This window comes from Hyla sarda, chromosome 2 (genome assembly GCF_029499605.1).
Source record: "Hyla sarda isolate aHylSar1 chromosome 2, aHylSar1.hap1, whole genome shotgun sequence".
NCBI lineage: Eukaryota > Metazoa > Chordata > Amphibia > Anura > Hylidae > Hyla > Hyla sarda.
In genome coordinates this window covers 385,395,822-385,414,998 of record NC_079190.1, presented here as the reverse complement: position 1 = coordinate 385,414,998, position 19,177 = coordinate 385,395,822, and the positions used below count along the sequence as shown (strand labels likewise).

Genomic DNA, 19,177 nt, shown 5'->3' with positions numbered 1-19,177 from the left:
TGTTTCAAAAAGCTGCCACTAGGTGTCTCCCTATTTGTCCAGAGCACTTTCCCCCCCCAACTCTTGCACAGACTTTGGACTCGGAGTGCTGAGGGTGTGTGTGCAGCCTTATCCAATCCTAGCTTATCTCACATACTGAACTGATCTGGGCTGTGTGTAGCAGAGTGAGGAAGGAAATTCTCTCCTGTATGGCTTCAGATGATGTCACGCCTACTGGGGAATGCCCCTTCACAGTCTGTAAATCTGACTGAGCAGAAAATATAGAGCAATAGGTAGAAAACTAAAAAAAAATATAAAAATAAAGGCAGGGGTATGCTTGGAGTTGTAGTTATGCAACATCTAGAGGGCTACAGTTTGGAGACCACTACTTAGCGGTCTCCAAACTGTTCTTCCCCAGTTGTTACATAACTACAACTCCTAGCATGCCCAGATTGTCCAGGCATGCTGGGAGTTGTAGTTCTGCAACATCTGAAGGGCCAGATATTTCAGAACTAAACGCCCAGCATCCCTGACTGTCTGGCCATGCTGGGAATTGTAGTTTTGCAGCAGCTGTACACTGGTTGGGAAACACTGAGCTAGAGTCTGTTTCCTAACTCAGTGATTCCAACCCGTGTGCCTCCAGCTGTTGCAAAACTACAACTCCCAGAATGCACTGACAGACCGTACATGCTGGGAGTTGTAGTTTTGCAACAGTTGGAGGCACATTGGTTGGAATCACTGAGCTAGAGTCTGTTTTCTAACTCAGTGGTTCCCCACCAGTGTGCCTACAGCTGTTGTAAAACTACAACTCCCAGCATGTACGGTCTGTCAGTGCATTCTGGGAGTTGTCATTTTGCCAGAGCTGAAGGTTTGGGGCGCTCCTCCATGTGAATGTACAGGGTACACGGGCGGGTTTACAGTGGGTTTCCTTTTACAAGTTTGAGCTGCGGCAAATTTTCCGCCGCAGCTCAAACTCCCAGGGGAAAACTTACTGTGAACCCCCGCCTGTGTGAATGTACCCTAAAAACACTACAATAACAAACAATAAAAAGTAAAACACTACATATACACCCCCTTACACGTCATTGTCGTCGTCGTCGTCCCCCCCCAATAAAAATGAAAAACGTCTCTTACGGCAGTGTTTCCTAAAGGGAGCCTCCAGCTGTTGCAAAACCACAACTCTCAGTATTGCCGGATAGCAATAGACTGTCCTGGCAGGCTGGGAGTCTTCCAACAGCTGGAGGCACCCTGTTTGGGAAACACTGCTGTAGGGTTTTACTGTAGGTAACCGGGTTCGCCCCTATTGCAAATTCCTTATTTAGGCCTCAAATGCGCATGGCGCTCTCTCACTTCAGAGCCCTGTCGTATTTCAAGGCAACAGTTTAGGGCCACATATGGGGTATTTCCATACTCGGTAGAAACTGCACTACAAATTTTGAGGCAATTTTTCTCCTTTTATCCCTAATGAACAGGTAAAGTTGGGGGCTACACCAGCATGTTAGTGTAAAAAATGTTTTTTATTTTTTTTACACTAACATGCTGGTGTTGCCCCATACTTTTCATTTTCACAAGAGGTAAAAGGAGAAAATTACCCCCAAAATGTGTAACACAATTTTCTTCTGAGTACGGAAATACCCCATATGTGTACGTAAAATGCTCTGCGAACGAACTACATAGCTCTGAAGTGAGAGAGCGCCATGTACATTTGAGGCCTAAATTGGTGATTTGCAGAGAGGTGGCTGATTGGTTACAGCGGATCTGACATGAACGCAAAAAAAAAAACACCATTTTGACCCCATTTTGGAAACTACACCCCTCATGGAACGCAACAAGGGGTTTAGTGAGCCTTAACACCCTTCAGGTCTTTGACAAATTTTCGTTAAAGTTGGACATGAAAATAAAAAATTTGTTTTTTTTCCCTGAAATGCTGGTGTTGCCCCAAATTTTTCATTTTCACAAGGGGTAATAGGAAAAAAGCCCCCCAATATTTGTAACCCCATTTCTTCTGAGTATATAAATACCCCATATGTGGAAGTGAAGTGCTCTGCAGGTGAACTACAATGCTCAGAAGAGAAGGAGCGCCATTGGGCTTTTTGAGAATTAGGCTGGAATTGAAGGCTAAGTGTGTCTACAAAGCTCCCATGGTGCCAGAACAGTGGATCCCCTCCACATGTGAACCCATTTTGGAAACTACACCCCTCACGGAATGTAACAAGGGGTACAGTGAGCATTTACGCCCCACAGGTGTCTGACACATTTTTTGAACAGTCGTCCGTAAGAAGGAAAAATGTAATTTTTCATTTGCACAGCCCACTGTTCCAAATATCTGTCAAATACCAGTGGGGTATAAATGCTTACTGCACCCCTTATTAAGTTCTGTGAGGGGTGTAGTTTCCAAAATAGTATGCCATGTGTTTATTTATTTTTTATTTTTTTACTGTTCTGGCATCATGGGGGCTTCCTAAATGCGACATGCCCCCAAAAACCATTTCAGCAAAATTCGCTCTCCAAAAGCCCAATATTGTTCATTCCCTTCTGAGCCCTCTAGTGCACCCACAGAGAACTTAACATACACATATGAGGTATTTCCTTACTCGAAAAAAAAGGGGTTACAAATTTTGTGGGGCATTTTCTCCTATTACTTCTTTTGAAAATGAAAAGTTTTGGGTAACACCAGCATTTCAGTGTTAAAAATAAAATTTTTCATTTTCATGTCCCACTTTAACAAAAGTTTGTCAATCACCTGTGGGGTGTTAAGGCTCACTGTACCCCTTGTTACGTGCCTTGAGGGGTGTAGTTTTCAAAATAGTATGCCATGTGGGTATTTTGTGCTGTTCTGGCACCATAGGGGCTTCCTAAATGCGACATGCCCCCCCAAAAAACCATTTCAGCAAAATTTGCTTTCCTAAAGCCAAATGTGACTCCTTCTCTTCTGAGCATTGTAGTTTGCCCGCAGAGCATTTTAGACCCTCAGAAGAGATGGGGTTACAAATTTTGGGGAGCATTTTCTCCCATTACCCTTTGTAAAAATGGTCAATTTGGGAAAAAACTGCACTTTAGTGAAATTTTTTTTTTTCATTTACACATCCGACTTTAATGAAAAGTCGTCAAACACCTGTGGGGTGTTAAGGCTCACTGGACCCCTTGTTACGTGCTTTGAGGGGTGACATGCCCCTCAAAAACCATTTCAGAAAAATTCACTCTCCAAAATCCCATTGTTGATCCTTCCCTTCTGTGCCCTCTACTGCGCCCACCGAACACTTGACAAACACATATGAGGTATTTCCTTATTTGAGAGAAATTGGGTTACAAATTTTGGGGTACTTTTTCTCCTATTATCCCTTGTAAAAATTCAAAAACTGGGTCTACAAGAACATGCGCGTGTAAAAAAATGAAGATTTAGAATTTTCTCCTTCACTTTGCTGCTATTCCTGTGAAACACCTAAAGGGTTAACAAACTTTCTAAATGTCATTTTGAATACTTTGAGGGGTGCAGTTTTTATAATGGGGTAATTTATGGGGTATTTCTAATAAGAAGGCCTTCAAATCCCCTTCAAATCTGAACTGGTCCGTGAAGAATTCCGATTTAGAAAATTTTGTGAAAAATTGGAAAATTGCTGCTGAACTTTGAAGCCCTCTGGTGTCTTCCAAAAGTAAAAACTTGTCAACTTTATGATGCAAACATAAAGTAGACATATTGTATATGTGAATCAATATATAATTTATTTGGAATATCCATTTTCCTTACAAGCAGAAAGCTTCAAAGTTAGAAAAATGCACAATTTTCTATTTTTTCATCAAATTTTTTAATTTTTTACCAATAAATGATGCAAATCGACAATTTACCACTAACATGAAGTAGAATATGTCATGAAAAAACAATCTCGGAATCAGAATGAAAACTAAAAGCATCACAGAGTTATTAATGCTTAAAGTGACAGTGGTCAGAATTGCAAAAAATGCTCCGGTCTCTAGGGTTATAATGGGCTCCGCCCCCAAGGAGTTAAGTAAAGCTCCAGCGGCCATCTTGATTATTCAGACCCTGGCGATTGCACTGTAGGTGGTCTGATGAATTACCCCACAAGCCCCCCACCCCCACAGATACTTCAGATGCCATGATTGGCATTGATCATGGCATCTGAAGGGTTAATGACTGGCATCAGCATGATCACTGATTTTTGCAATTTTTCGGTCACTTGCTAATTATTCGCTGCAGTATTATTCATTCAGTATATTTATGAATGTCCTTAACGACGCAGGACGAATATTTACGTCCTGCGCCGGCTCCCGCGATATGAAGCGGGATTGCGCAGCGATCCCGCATCATACCGCGTCGGTCCCGGCGCTCATCAACGGCCGGGACCCGCGGCTAATACCACACACCGCCGATCGCGGCGATGTGCGGTATTAACCCTTTAGAAGTGGCGGTCAAAGCTGACCGCCGCTTCTAAAGTGAAAGTGACCCGGCTGCTCAGTCGGGCTGTTCGGGACCGCCGCGGTGAAATCGCGGCGTCCCGAACAGCTGACAGAACACCGGGAGGGCCCTTACCTGCCTCCTCGGTGTCCGATCGACGAATGACTGCTCCATGCCTGAGATCCAGGCAGGAGTAGTCAAGCGCCGATAACACTGATCACAGGCGTTTTAATACACGCCTGTGATCTGTGTAAAAGATCAGTGTGTGCAGTGTTATAGGTCCCTATGTTAATAAAGGTAATTTAACCCCTTCCCTAATAAAAGTTTGAATCACCCCCTTTCCCATAAAAAAATAAAACAGTGTAAAAAAAAAAAAAATAAACACATGTGGTATCGTCGCGTTTGTAAATGTCCGAACTATAAAAATATATCATTAATTAAACCGCACGGTCAATGGCGTATGCGCAAAAAAATTCCAAAGTAAAAAAAAAGCGCTTTTTTGGTCACTTTTTATACCATTAAAAAATGAATAAAAAGTGATCAAAAAGTCCGATCAAAACAAAAATCATACCGACAAAAAATGAGTCTTCATACCGCCCCCCTGTACGTGGAAAAATAAAAAAGTTATAGGGGTCAGAAGATGACATTTTTAAACGTATTAATTTTCCTGCATGTAGTTATGATTTTTTCCAGAAGTGCGACAAAATCAAACCTATATAAGTAGGATATCATTTTAACCGTATGGACCTTCAGAATAATGATAAGGTGTAATTTTTACCGAAATATGCACTGCGTAGAAACGGAAGCCCCCTAAAGTTACAAAATGGCGTTTTTTCTTTGATTTCATCGCACAATGATTTTTTTTTTCGTTTCGCCGTGCATTTTTGGGTAAAATGACTAATGTCACTGCAAAGTAGAATTGGCTACGCAAAAAATAAGCCATAATATGGATTTTTAGGTGGAAAATTTAAAGGGTTATGATTTTTAAAAGGTAAGGAATAAAGAGTAGGTTTCATTTTTGCCATGAAGTGTCCTATGCAAAAACTAAGCCCCTTCAACTTTGAAAAAAAAAAAATGTTTTTCCATTTCCCAGACAATATATATATATATATATATATTTATATTTATTTGTTTCCAGCTTTTATTTTATGGTAAAGGGAAAGGTATAATTACAAAGTACAATTGGTCTGAGGATGAATAATAAAAAATATGCACTCCACCGACCATACTTGGCAGGAGAGGGGCGGTGTCTACCGCCATATTAACTAAGGGAAAATCCATCCTATATGGAAAACGGAGAAGTTCTGCCGGAAAGGGCGGATGGGTTGAAAATAAGTTATCCAATCGAATGAATACAAGCTGGAAATCAACCAATGGGAATGCGGAGTGGCGTGACACGACTTCCGGGGCTTCTTCTTGGCCTGGACGCCGCAGGTAGTAAGGTGCTGCTGTCTAGGCTGATAGCGGAGCTGGCGGGCAGGCTGGTGTGGCGGGGAAGCGGTGAGCATGTGTCTGTGAAGCGGACACCGGGCAGCGGCTATAAGACGTGCGGAAGATAAAGGCCGGATGTTCCATCCAGGACTGGGCTGTGCAGGACGCATCCCCTCAGTGTACGGGCTGCTAGGTGAGTATTGTGCGCGCTGTGTGCACCGGCATTACCTTATATGGATGGGAGCTCCGCCCATGTCCCGTGCAGGAGGCAGGATACCCGGACACCTGTGTATGGTGAGCAGCAGTAGGTCAGGCTGGGCCTGGACACGGTTATTACTTGTGCTTCCTGATGACCTCACTCTCGTTGTTAGGCAGTGTGTCCCTAGTAACCAGACTGTCAGACATGACTCATCTGTCCTGAGCTGCACTGGGGTTGTTTTGACTGCAGCACAGGGTAGCGGTGGCTTCACCATAGTCCAGCCATGCTTTATACTAGCTATTGGACAAGAGTGCGCTTCCATGTAGCCTGTGTTTTTAAAGAGGTATTCCCATGTTACAATGCTACAGGATATCCTAGTGTTATGCCATAACATTCTGATTGGCGGCGGTCCACCTTCAGGGGTCACCAGTGTGACTATGTTGTAGATCCCAGTGACCAGGAGCTACGTCCCAAGATTGAAGGTTATCCCCTAGTCAGCAGTGGGGTCGGACCGGTGCCATACTCCCTATGCTGCTATGAAAACCATCCGCAGAAGTTCCCTGCGGTAGCATTGGCTAGTTTGCAGGGGTTCATCTAGGGCTGGGCGGTATACCGGTTCATACTGAATACTGAAATTTTTGTGCTGCACGATATGATTTTTAACCCATACCGCAATACCGGTTTGGCCCCTCCCCCTCGGGAATGAATGAATTATCAGCCCAGCGCTGTGCTGTCCCCATCTGGGTACTACTCAAATATCACCTGCAAGCGCTGCCCTCCTCGTCCTCCTGTTTGTTGCAGCCGCCGGTGCTGACACTCTATACCAGTGGTCTTCAACCTCCAGATGTTTCAAAACTACAACTCCCAGCATGCCCGGACAGCCGTTGGCTGTCCGGGAATGCTGGGAGTTGTAGTTTTGCAACATCTGGAGGTCTGCAGGTTGAAGACCACTGCTCTATACGGTGTCCCTATGCCCGGGCTGCAAAATGTGAACAAAATAAACTTTAACTCACCTTCCCCATCGGTCTGGACCAGATTCCTAGGAATGGAACATCGGACAGCCGTCGGCCTATCACCGGCTGCAGCGATGTTCCGCCTCGGCCGGTGATAGGTTGAGCCCACTGTCATGTAAGAAGGCGGCTTCTTACATGACAGTGCGCTCAACCTATCCCTGGCCGGGGCGGGACATCGCTGCGGCCGGTGATAGGCTGACGGCTGTCTGACGTTCACGTCCCCAGGAAGAGCGTAAGGACAACGTGGGAACATGCGTTAAAGTTTATTTTTGTTTACCTTTTGCAGCCCGGGCATAGGGATACAGTATAGTGTCAGCGGCGGCGGCCGCAACATACAGGAGGATGAGGAGGGCACCGCTTGCGGGTGATGTGAGTATTTACCCCGATGGGGACAGCGCAGCGCTGGGCTGATAATTAATTTGGGGGTGGGCGGGGGGAATACCGATATATAACGTGGAACCGCCATAAGTTACAAAAATACCGCGATACACATATTTGGCCATACCGCCCAGCCTTAGGTTCATCACAAGATGGTAAGCAATGTTGTAACTATCACTTCTGTGCCAAAAGTACACCAACACACCATTACACATAAGTGAAATATATAATTAAAAACTTAAATTATATTGGTGGCCGATGTCTATGCCGCTACTCCTCACTAATTTCCATCTGTGATACTTCCTACCTACCACTCAGACTTAATCAAGCACCTACTTTTAAATATTGAGGACCTCTGGATGACATGATCACGGGTCCTCCCTTCACAATAAGAATAATACTACATATACATCTGTATATGTAGATGTGGCTGCACGTAGCATTTCTGTCCCCACATACAAAGATATATAGAGACCTGTCCTTTATGTGGAGAGCTCTGACATGTCAATAGACGCAGGTCCAATGTATTATAAATACCACCAAATTGGTGCAGTATAAAACACCATTGATTTGGCTGTAACATCTCAAAGTTTAGGCTTGTTTCACACTAGCAAATTACTCCATTTAGCAAGTTCCGTCGCTATTTCCTTCCTAAAATCATCTGTCACCGGCAGTAACCAAATCCTATACGTCCATGATAAAATCCCATTATAGTCTATGGGATTTTTCTAATATCCGTTTGAATCCATTACAGTCCGTTATTGATAGTTCATGAACTATTTTCTTCCGTACTATCTTCCGTCACAAAATAACGTCCGTTATCAATAACGGACTATAATGGATTCAAACGGATATTAGAAAAATCCCATAGACACTAATGGGATTTTCTAACGGATGTGTAGGATTTCGTTACTGCCGGTGACAGTTGATTTTAGGACGGAACTAGCGACGGAACTTGCTAAACGGAGTACGGTAATTTGCTAGTGTGAAAGAAGCCTTATTTTATAGCTTCATGATAAATATCTAATGTATTACACAATGGGAGGATTAGCTGAGCTTACACACTTGCACTTGTCACACTGTTACGTGGCCACTTTTAGCCTAGGCACATAATACAGGTGTATTTTTGTGTCCACATTTTGGCCACAAATTCTGATGACCCTAGCTGGCAGTCAGGGTCATCAGCTCCATTGTCTGTCCAAGCTTTGCAACCATAATAAACAAAAATGCCTCTGTTTTATGCTAATGTAAGCCTAGCCTTATAAATAATGAAAAAGAAAACATGCACCTTGCTGTTGCTTTGCCTTGTGTACATGTTTTGATTTTAAGGTATTTTATGATTACTATAGGATACTATAGAAAGCTTTTACTATCTTTTATGATATAAATAATGATGTAATGTATTTCTCAGGTGATTCATGGCCGGGGACGTGGAAGGGTACTCTTCTTCAATCCATGACAGCAGTGTCACTGCAGGATTCAGGGCACTGTATGAAGAAGGCCTGTTGGTTGATGTCACCCTTGTGATAGAGGATCACCAGTTTCAAGCACACAAGGCACTGCTGGCCACTCAGAGTGACTACTTCCGCATCATGTTTACAGCAGACATGAGAGAACGTGATCAGGACAAGATCTACCTTAAGGGATTGACAGCTACAGGCTTCAGCCATGTGCTGCAGTTTATGTACTATGGTAACATAGACCTTAGCATGGCTACCGTCCATGAAATCCTGCAAGCGGCTATGTATGTGCAGTTGACTGAAGTTGTAAAATTTTGCTGTTCTTTCCTCATGGCTAAAATTTGCCTGGACAACTGTGCAGAAATCATGAGGCTTCTGGATGACTTCAGTGTTGACGTTGAAGGTGTCAGGGAGAAGCTTGACACATTTCTGTTGGAGAACTTTGTTCCCCTTATGGCTAGACCTGACTTTCTTTCCTACCTTAGCTTTGAAAAGCTCAAGAGCTACCTGGACAATGACCGTCTGAGTCGGTTCCCCGAGATTGAGCTGTATGAAGCTGTTCAGGCTTGGCTGCGACATGATAGGAGACGCTGGAGACACACAGATACCATCATTCAGAACATCAGGTTTTGTTTGATGACTCCATCCCATGTCTATGAGAAGGTTAGTGAGTTTGAAAGCACTAGACAAGATTCTTCACTTAGCTAGGGCACCGCCACATCAATAGGTAAGATATTATTAAGATGGTGGGGTAAAAAACTGGAGAAAATTGCAAAGGTAGTGGAGGTGGCGAGTTAGAATTGACCCACAGTTATTTGTTTATGTATTCGTTTTATTTTTTTGTTTTTTTTATTCTTTTATTTGTTACTTATTTACGGCAAATAAAATTTTGTATATGGTATAGAAATTAATTAGCGTGATTCTTAAATTTGTTATTAATTCTTTTCTTTTTGTTCTGTCTTTAGTAACTTATTTTTTTATTTTTGTTTTAGTTAGCACTAGACCTGTCATAGTGCTAACTAAATAGTGCTAACTAAACTGTAATAGTACTTGTAAATGTTGTGTGCATATCACTGAACCTTCTTATAGAGGTTAAATGCAGTCTAAATGCGTAGACCAAAGGCACACAAATATATATTATGATAGTCTCGTCACAGAAATGTATGATGCATGGATAAAATTGTGGCAAAATAAACCATAAACTTATAAGCCATATGAACATCTCATTTCAAAACCATTGGCATTTGGTTGGTCCCTCTTTGCTGTAGCATCCTTTGTACTTCTGGGAAGGATTTGCACAAGATTTTGGAACATGGTACAATGATGAACAAGGCTTAAAAGGATACTCTGGAGAAAAAAAAAATTTAAACTGATGCCAGGCAATTTTAAACAGGTTTGTAAATGACTTTCATTCAAAAAAAAAAAGTACTTATTAGCTGGAGGAAGTCCTGTAGTCTTTCCAGTCACACCCGGTGCTCACTACTGCCACCTTTTGTCAATGTCGGGAACTGTCCAAGGATTGCTATGGGGATTTGCTCCTGCTCAGGACAGTTCCAGAGACTGACAGCAGATCATGTCTTATTAAAAGGATTAGAGTTTACTCCAAGGCATACAGCAACTAAAATACTGGAAGGCATGAGGCATTTTTTATTTCCTTAACCCATTAAGGACCAGGGGTTTTTCCGTTTTTGCACTTTCCTTTTTTTCTTCCTTACCTTTAAAAAATCATAAATCTTTCAATTTTGCACCTAAAAATCCATATGATGGCTTATGTTTTGCGCCACCAATTCTACTTTGTAATGACATCAGTCATTTTACCCAAAAATTTACGGCGAAACAGAAAAAAAAAATCATGGTGAGACAAAATTTGAGAAAAACCCGCCATTTTGTAACATTTTTCGGTAAAAATGACACCTTCTCTTCTGTAGGTCCATACGATTAAAATGATCCCCTACTTCTATAGGTTTGATTTTGTCGTACTTCTGAAAAAAATCATAACTACATGCAGGAAAATGTATTTGTTTAAAATTGTCATCTTCTGACCCCTATAACTTTTTTAATTTTTCGCATATGGGTCAAGATGAGGGCTCATTTTTTGCGCCGTGATCTGAAGTTTTTAGCGGTACCGTTTTTGTATTGGTCGGACTTATTGTTGGCTTTTTATTCATGTTTTTTTCATGATATTGACACTATTTTGGAATTTGGATTTTTTTTTTTTTGCTCGTACGCCATTTACTGTGCGGTTTAATTAATTATATATTTTTATAATTCGGACATTTACGCATGCGGCGATACCACATATGTTTTTATTTACAGTTTTTTTTTTTTTTTTTTTTTTTTTTTAAATGGGAAAAGGGGGCGGATTCAAACATTTATTAGGGGAGGGGTTAAATGATCTTCACTTTTTTTTTTTTTTTTTTGCAATGTTATAGCTCCCATAGGGGACTATAACACTGCACACACTGATCTTTTACATTGATCACTGGTTTCTCATAGGAAACCACTGAACGATGAATCTGCCACTTGACTGCTCATGCCTGGATCTCAGGCACTGAGCAGTCATTCGGTGATCGGACACCAGGAGGCAAGGTAGGAGACCCTCCTCGTGTCCCAGAGCTGTTCGAGATGCCGCGATTTCGCCACTGACATCCCGAACAGCCCCCTGAGCTAATCGGCATGGCTTTACTTTCACTTTAAACACGATGTTCAACTTTGAACGCCGCGTCTAAAGGGTTAATAGCATCAGTGCTGCGCGCTATTAGCCACAGGTCCCGCCCGTTGTTAGAGGCCGGGCCCGACCCGCGTTATAGAAAGGGAAAGGACTCTGGTCGTACCGGTACGTCCTTGGTCCTTAAGAGGTTAAAGGAGATATTTCATGCAGAGCTATTTTCTGCCATTATGCTAGAACATAAAACAACAAATATGACTCGTCTGCTGCCGCTCCGTCGGTGTCACAGTATTGTCGCTCCAGTCCTCCCCTGCCGTGTTCTTCCTGGTTGCCCATGGTCAACTTGTCACACTGCGGCTCATCTATTTGCCGGCTGCAGTGGTGTCCCGCCTTGGCTGGCGATAGGCTGCTTGGCAGTGTGATGCATTGAGCCCCGGTTTGTAATGAGTGTAGGTCTGCTTGCAATAGACAGTCTGCTCATATAATACTGCAATTACAGGTGGAACACCAAATTAACCCAAAGGATTTTTTATTTTTTGGGTTGAGGTTGGGACTATGTGCTTTTGAGTCAGGTTGTCTTATACTAAACTCTGTAAACTTTTTTGGTTTTTGTGGTCTTGATATAGAAAAGGGTTTTGCTCAAACTATATAATGGAAGAAATCATTCTGCTGTGATGTTGCATGTTGCAGCATTAGCTAGAGCTGACACAGTATGTTTGTGTTAAAGGGGTACTCCACTGCTCAGCGTTTGGAACAAACTGTTAAAAACGCTGGGGCCGGCGCCGGGAGCTTGTGACATCATAGCCCTGCCCCCTCAATGCAAGTCTATGGGAGGGGGCGTGACGACCTCCCATAGTCTTGCATTGAGGGGGCGGGGCTATGACATCACGAGCTCCCAGCTCCAGCGTTCGGAACAGTTTCTTCCAAATGCTGGGCAGCGGAGTACCCCTTTTTGAAGTGCTGTTGGTCCTGGATGTTTCCACTTCACAATACCCACACCTACTTTTTATTTGGCAGCTCAGAGACTTGATAAGCTGACATTCTGACTTGGTAACATCCTGTCATGTGCCATATTAAAAGCCCCTATGTTCTCAAGTACCATTCATCTGTTTCTTTTTCAAGATTTTATGCTTGTACACATGACTTTTTGTACATTTTGCCAGTGGATGTGGTTGAACTTGATGAACGTATGTATTTTTTTTTTTTTTTTTTTTTTTTTTTTCTCAACTGTACTATATAACAAGGCAAAACCAACTGGTTAGAAGGGGTGTTTGCTTGCTTTTGGCATGTAGTGTTTGTCTGTATGGGATAAAGCCAGAAATGGCTGCTTTGGACAGCCTAAGGCAGGGTTTCCCAAAAAGGAAGCCTGTAAGTGTTGCCTAACTACAACTCCTTGCACTCTAACAGCCAAAGGCTGTCCAGGCATGCTCCGAGTTGTAGTGTTGCAAAAGCTGGAGGCTCCCTGTTTTGGAAACCCTGCCCTAAGATTCTTCTGGCCCTGCGTCCACTGGAGCATCATATCCAGCCTTGTCATGACTCAACTGTTTTGTTAGATACTGCAGTGGAGTATTTCTTTATACTTCTACACAGGCAGATCATGATAATGCTGTATGTGTGTCATCCACTAAGAGGTAAGCCAGAACAACTCCAAATCACAGTGCACCAGGTGAGTAAGATTTTAGGAGTAGGAGCTCAAATGTGAAAAATTTAGAAAACACTACTGACCATTTGGAGATTACGGTATGTCCTTCTCACAGGAAACTGATATATGCAAGGATTTGTTAGTAATGCATTTATAGTAGTTTTAAGGGGGAACCTTTTTTTTCCCCCTGCTGCCTAAACCATGGGTGCCCATTGGCAGCTTTCTGCCCCTCTGGCTTTGATAAATTTCCCCCTGCTTAGATATAGGGTGATATCTATCAGCCCAGGATGGTGTGGCATGGAAAAGCAGCTGGAGGATGGCATGGTTTAGGCAGCATGAGTGATGACAGGTTTCCTTTAAACAAATAGTAGGATATGATAAAAAAAAAAATCTATGTAGGTAGGATTTGATGAAGTTGTTAAAATGAGTTAACACCTGTCTTTTACACCAAACCCGTCTAAGTTGAAGGGGTACTCCACTGGAATTTTTTTCTTCCTTTTTGCCTGACCACAGTGCTCTCTGCTGACACCTCTGTCCATGTCAGGAACTGTCCAGAGCAGGAGAGGGTTGCTCCTACTCTGGACAGAGGTGTCAACAGAGAGCCCTGTGGTCAGACAAAAAGGAAATTCAAAAAGAAAATAACTTCCGGTGGATCATAACAGCAGCTAAGTACTGGAAGGATTAAGATTTTTTACAAATCTGTTTAACTTTCTGGCACCAGTTGAAGAAAAAATTTCAGTGGACTACCCGTTAGGTAGTTTTAGATAGTTTTAGATGTTTTAAGATTCATTTGCCTTTTTAATGCGGTTCTTAACCCCTTAAGGACCACAGGTTTTTCCGTTTTTTTTTTTTTGCACTTTCGTTTTTTCCTCCCCACCTTTGAAAAATCATAACCCTTTACATTTTGCACTTAAAAATCCATCTGATGGCTTATTTTTTGCGCCACCAATTCTACTTTGCAGTAACATCAGTCATTTTAGCCAAAAATCTACGACGTAATGGAAAAAAAATCATTGTGCGACAAAATTGAAGAATAAACGCCATTTTGTAACTTTTGGGGGCTTCTGTTTCTACGCAGTACATTTTCCGGTAAAAATGACACCTTATCTTTATTCTGTAGGTCCGTACGATTAAAATGATACTTTACTTATATAGGTTTGATTTTGTCATACTTCTGGAAAAAATCATAACCACATGCAGAAAAATGTATATGTTTAAAATTGTCATCTTCTGTCCCCTAATAACTTTTTTATTTTCCGGCGAATGGGGCGGTATGAGGGCTCATTTTTTTGCACAGTGAGCTGAAGTTTTGTATTGATCGGACTTTTTGATCGCTTTTTATTCATTTTTTTTTTTCATGAAATAAAAAGTGACCAAAAATACATTATTTTGGCCTTTGGAATTTTTTTTGCGCATACGCCATTGACCGTCCGGTTTAATGATACATTTTTATACGCACGCGGCGACATTTACGCACGTGGCGATACCACATGTTTATATTTTCCTGGGGTTTTTTTTTTTATGGGAAAAGGGGGGTGATTTGGACTTTTATTAGGGAAAGGGTTAAATGACATTAACTTTTTGGTCCTTGGTCATTAAGGGGTTGAAGAGGTACTCCGGTGGAAAAAAATATATTATATAATAAAAAATAATATATATTATCAACTGGTGCCAGAAAGTTAAACAGATTGGTAAATGACTACTATTTAAAAATCTTAACCTTCCAGTGCTGTATGCTCCACATAAAGTTCTTTTCTTTTTGAATTTCTTTTCTGTCTGACAACAGTGCTCTCTGCTGATAACTTTCTGTCTCAGGAACTGTCCATAACAGGAGCAAATCCCCATAGCAAACCTCTCCTGCTTTGGACAGTTCCTGAGAAAGACAGACAGGTGTCAGCAGAGAGCACTATGGTTAGACAAAAGAAATGTAAAAAGAAAAGAACTTCCTCTGCAGTATACAGCAGCTGATAAGCACTGGAAGGATTAAGATTTTTAAATAGAAGTAATTTACAAAACTTTCTGGCACCAATTGATTTAAAAAATGTTAGTTTTCCACCGGAGTACCCCTTTTTAAAGCTTTAATTTATAGTTATTCCAAACCAAGTGCAAGTGTGAACATGGCCTGATACTGAATGCACTTACAAGACTCCTAGTTCTGTAATATAAAGTGATTTTTGTATGTCTGTTCATTTATTTTTGTTTTGAACAGGGTTTTTTTTTTTTTTTTAAACCCCTTAACGACCACGGATGTAAATGTACGTCCTGGTGCGGCGGTACTTAGCGCACCAGGATGTACATTTACATCCTGTGTATGACCGCGAGCATCGGAGCTGTGTTCGTGACATACACGGCAGGTTCCGGCTATAATGGCCGACATTCGCAATCAAGATGGCCGACATTAACCCCTCAGATGCCATGATCAGTACAGATCACGGCATCTGCGGCAGTGAGGATGTTAAAATAGATGATCGGATCGCCTGCAGCGCTGCCACGGGTATCCGATCGTTTGTATTGGCGGACGGAGGTTCCCTCACCTGCCTCAGTCTCCCGCCGTCTCCTGGTCTGAGATCGAGCAGACCAGAGCAGAAGATGACTGATAATACTGATCAGTGCTGTGTCCTATGCATAGCACTGAACAGTATTCGCAATCAAATGATTGCTATAGATTTCCCACTTTACCCCCAAAAAGCGTACATTTTTTTTTTCTAAATAAACATATTTGGTATCGCCATGTGCGTATATGTCTGATCTTAATGATCCTGTTCGGTGAACGGCATAAATGTAAAAAAAAAAAAAAAGTTCAAAAAATGCTGCTTTTTAGGCACATTTTAGTTAAAAAAACTAATAAAAAAATCTAAAAGTTTTATATATGCAAATGTGGTATCGATTTAAAAAGTACAGATTGCGCAAATTAACCCTCATAACTCCCTATATACGGAAAAATTAAAAAGTTATAGGTGGTCAAAATAGGGCAATTTTTAGATTACTGATTTTGTACAAAAGTTTTTTTTTTAGATTCTAAGCAACACAAAAAATAGTAGTGTCTAGCCATGGGTATCATTTTAATCGTATTGACCCACAGAATAAAGAACACGTCATTTTTACCATAAAGGGTACAGTGTGAAAACGAAACCCTTCAAAATTGTGGTTTTCATTAAAATCGCCTCCCTAAAAAAATGTTTTGGGTTCTCCGTACATTTTATGGCAAAATGAGGTTTCATTACAAAGTACAATTGGTCATGCAAAAAACAAGCCCTTATATGGGTCTGTAGATGGAAATAAAAAAGTTTTATGGATTTTAGAAGGCGAAGAGGAAAAAAATGAAAACGCAAAAATAAAATTGGCATGGTCCTTAAGGTTAAAATGGGCTTGGTCCTTAAGGGGTTAATTCTTTTTAGCCTTTACTAAAGAAGATATAATTTCGGAGTATGTTTTCTTGGTTTTAACAGGAGTACAAGAGGACAAGAAAATAAGGTCTTTTTTGTATGGGCTATGTCATGGGTATGGCAATTTACTGACGTGAGTGTAATGTAGGAACTACCTTTTTATTCTGGTAATTTCTCATATTGCTCCTTTTTGTTTTCTTTTAGGTGAAAACCTCAGAGTTTTACAGATATTCACGTCAGCTTAGGCACGAAGTTGAACAGGCATTAAACTACTTTCACAATGTAAGTGAGCAACCCTTAATGGAGATGAAATCTAACCATATCCGATCTGCCAAACCTCATACGGCAGTGTTCCGAGGGATGATAGGACATAGCATGGTAAATAGTAAAATTCTTCTTTTGCACAAGCCCCGTGTTTGGTGGGAACTTGAAGGACCTCTAGTACCTCTACGACCTGACTGCCTGGCAATAGTCAACAATTTTGTCTTCTTACTTGGAGGAGAAGAACTGGGCCCGGATGGAGAATTTCACGCTTCATCAAAAGTATTCAGATATGACCCTCGCCAAAACACTTGGGTACGAATGTCTGACATGTCTGTACCTCGGTCTGAGTTTGCAGTGGGTGTTATCGGGCGATATATTTATGCAGTGGCCGGAAGGACGAGAGATGAAACCTTTTATTCAACAGAGCGCTATGATATCATAGAGAACAAATGGGAATTTGTGGATCCTTATCCAGTTAATAAGTACGGCCATGAGGGCACAGTTCTCAACAACAAGCTGTTTATCACTGGTGGGATTACGTCATCTTCAACATCCAAGCAAGTTTGTGTATTTGACCCAAGTAAAGAAGGAACGGTAGAACAGAGAACTCGGAGAACACAGGTGCACACAAACTGCTGGGAGAACAAGTGCAAAATGAACTATGCCAGATGTTTTCACAAGATGATATGTTACAATGGCAAACTTTATGTCTTTGGAGGTGTTTGTGTTATTTTAAGAGCATCTTTTGAATCACAGGGCTGTCCTTCAACGGAGGTTTATGACCCGGATGCCGATCAGTGGACTATTCTGGCATCTATGCCCATTGGCAGGAGTGGTCATGGAGTAGCTGTGCTGGATAAACAGATCATGGTGCTTGGTGGACTCTGTTATAATGGCCATTATAGCGACTCCATCCTTACTTTTGACCCAGAGGAGAACAAATGGAAAGAGGATGAATACCCCAGAATGCCTTGCAAGCTGGATGGCTTACAAGTATGCAGTCTCCATTTTCCAGAATACGTTTTAGAGCACGTAAAACGCTGCACTTAATAGTAATATATAATAAACTCCTGTTATCAGTTTTATGTCTTAAGCAACTCAGATCTTTGCTCTTTCTATGCTTTGTGTAAGCTCAATATTTAAATGCTTTCAGTGAAACAGGGAGCAAACCGTTCTGAAAAAATCCAAAACTGCAAGTGGGTCTGGTCTGAATTTTGCCTAATTTCAAATTGGTGTGAGTAAATTTTATACATTTAATTTTTTTATTTTTTTTTTATGCCCTTACTTGAACACCTATTTGACTTTTTAGTTTTTTAATACTGAATTTGCCATATGGCATGCAAATGAGAAACGTTAAATATTCAGTAATGGCTTTTAAAATTAAACATGTGCTAAGGTTTTTTTTCCTGTGCAAATATCAACCTTTTACAATATCTGCATGACTCAGGCCTTTTGCTACCTCCTATATTCTTTTATGGCTGCAGCATTTCTCATAGTATTGAAATACATGACCACTTCATCAGGTCCATAAACTTGACTTCCCAAAACAAAAAACGTGGCAGCTGTCAATGAAGGTGCACAAAGCACAACTATTTATTGAGGTTTGCAGAACCCTCAGAATAAAGGGACAACTTTTAGCTAATAAATGTGTATTATTGCACAAATGACTGTAAATGAATGTTTTCTTAAAACACCCTAGTTTTTCCTTTACAACTGGAACATGCACACCTCCCGTAATATGGTTCAGCCCTTTAGTATTGAGAAGGCTTTTACAGGTTCACTAAATATAAAATACAGGTTGAAATTATGTACGTAAAATATACAAGATAAACTACTGGTTCATGCTATATTATACACATGTATTAATTTAAAGTAGTTAACCCTGTTCCTTCTTGCATATCTTGGAAGTTTCTAGAATTATATAGAATATTTATCTAGAAATATATATATATAATTTTTTTTTTTTCTGTAAGAAAAGGAGGAAAAAGTTATTTGCCACAAGGATAATAGTGCAGAATAAAAAAATGGACTTGGGCATGATCCTGAGGAGCATATTATACTTGTGTTTTAATGGTCTGTATTTTGTATGTAACAACATTTAGACCTCCGGATCAACTGAACTGAATGTATGGCACAATAGAGATCTATGGTGCATCAAGTTCAGTTCAGTCTGTAACTGGGGGGTTGTCCATATGTTATACTCAGAATATGGATGGCAAAACACAAGTACAATAAGCCTGTCTAAATGAATTTTGACCTTTTTAGGTTAGGGACCCAGGGTGAAATGTTAACTTTCATGGGGGGGGAGGGCACTTACATATATATATATATATAATATATATA

General features: G+C 41.1%; 1 protein-coding gene across 4 annotated transcripts; it reads left to right on the top strand.

The window, feature by feature from the left end:
- Positions 1–5,532: 5,532 nt before the first annotated feature.
- On the top strand, positions 5,533–18,717 carry KLHL15 (kelch like family member 15). Of its 4 annotated transcripts, none has more exons than XM_056558571.1 (3): positions 5,533–6,017; positions 8,826–9,537; positions 16,775–18,717. In XM_056558571.1, exons 2-3 carry the CDS (start codon positions 8,833–8,835, stop codon positions 17,882–17,884), a joined length of 1,815 nt encoding a protein of 604 aa, XP_056414546.1. In that variant the 5' UTR covers positions 5,533–6,017; positions 8,826–8,832; the 3' UTR covers positions 17,885–18,717. The 4 variants fall into 4 exon arrangements, with proteins under 4 accessions (XP_056414546.1, XP_056414548.1, XP_056414547.1 ...); XM_056558573.1 differs by having other exon boundaries at positions 5,533–6,118; XM_056558572.1 differs by lacking the exon at positions 5,533–6,017 and adding an exon at positions 6,152–6,366.
- Positions 18,718–19,177: the final 460 nt, after the last annotated feature.

What these genes read in the sequence shown, in the direction of transcription:
- KLHL15 (XM_056558571.1), top strand. Translation starts at nt 8,833, where the DNA reads ATGGCCGGGGACGTGGAAGGGTACTCTTCTTCAATCCATGACAGCAGT. An exon ending in CATCCCATGTCTATGAGAAG is followed by an intron (nt 9,538 to 16,774) that starts GTTAGTGAGTTT and finishes GTTTTCTTTTAG; the next exon opens with GTGAAAACCTCAGAGTTTTA.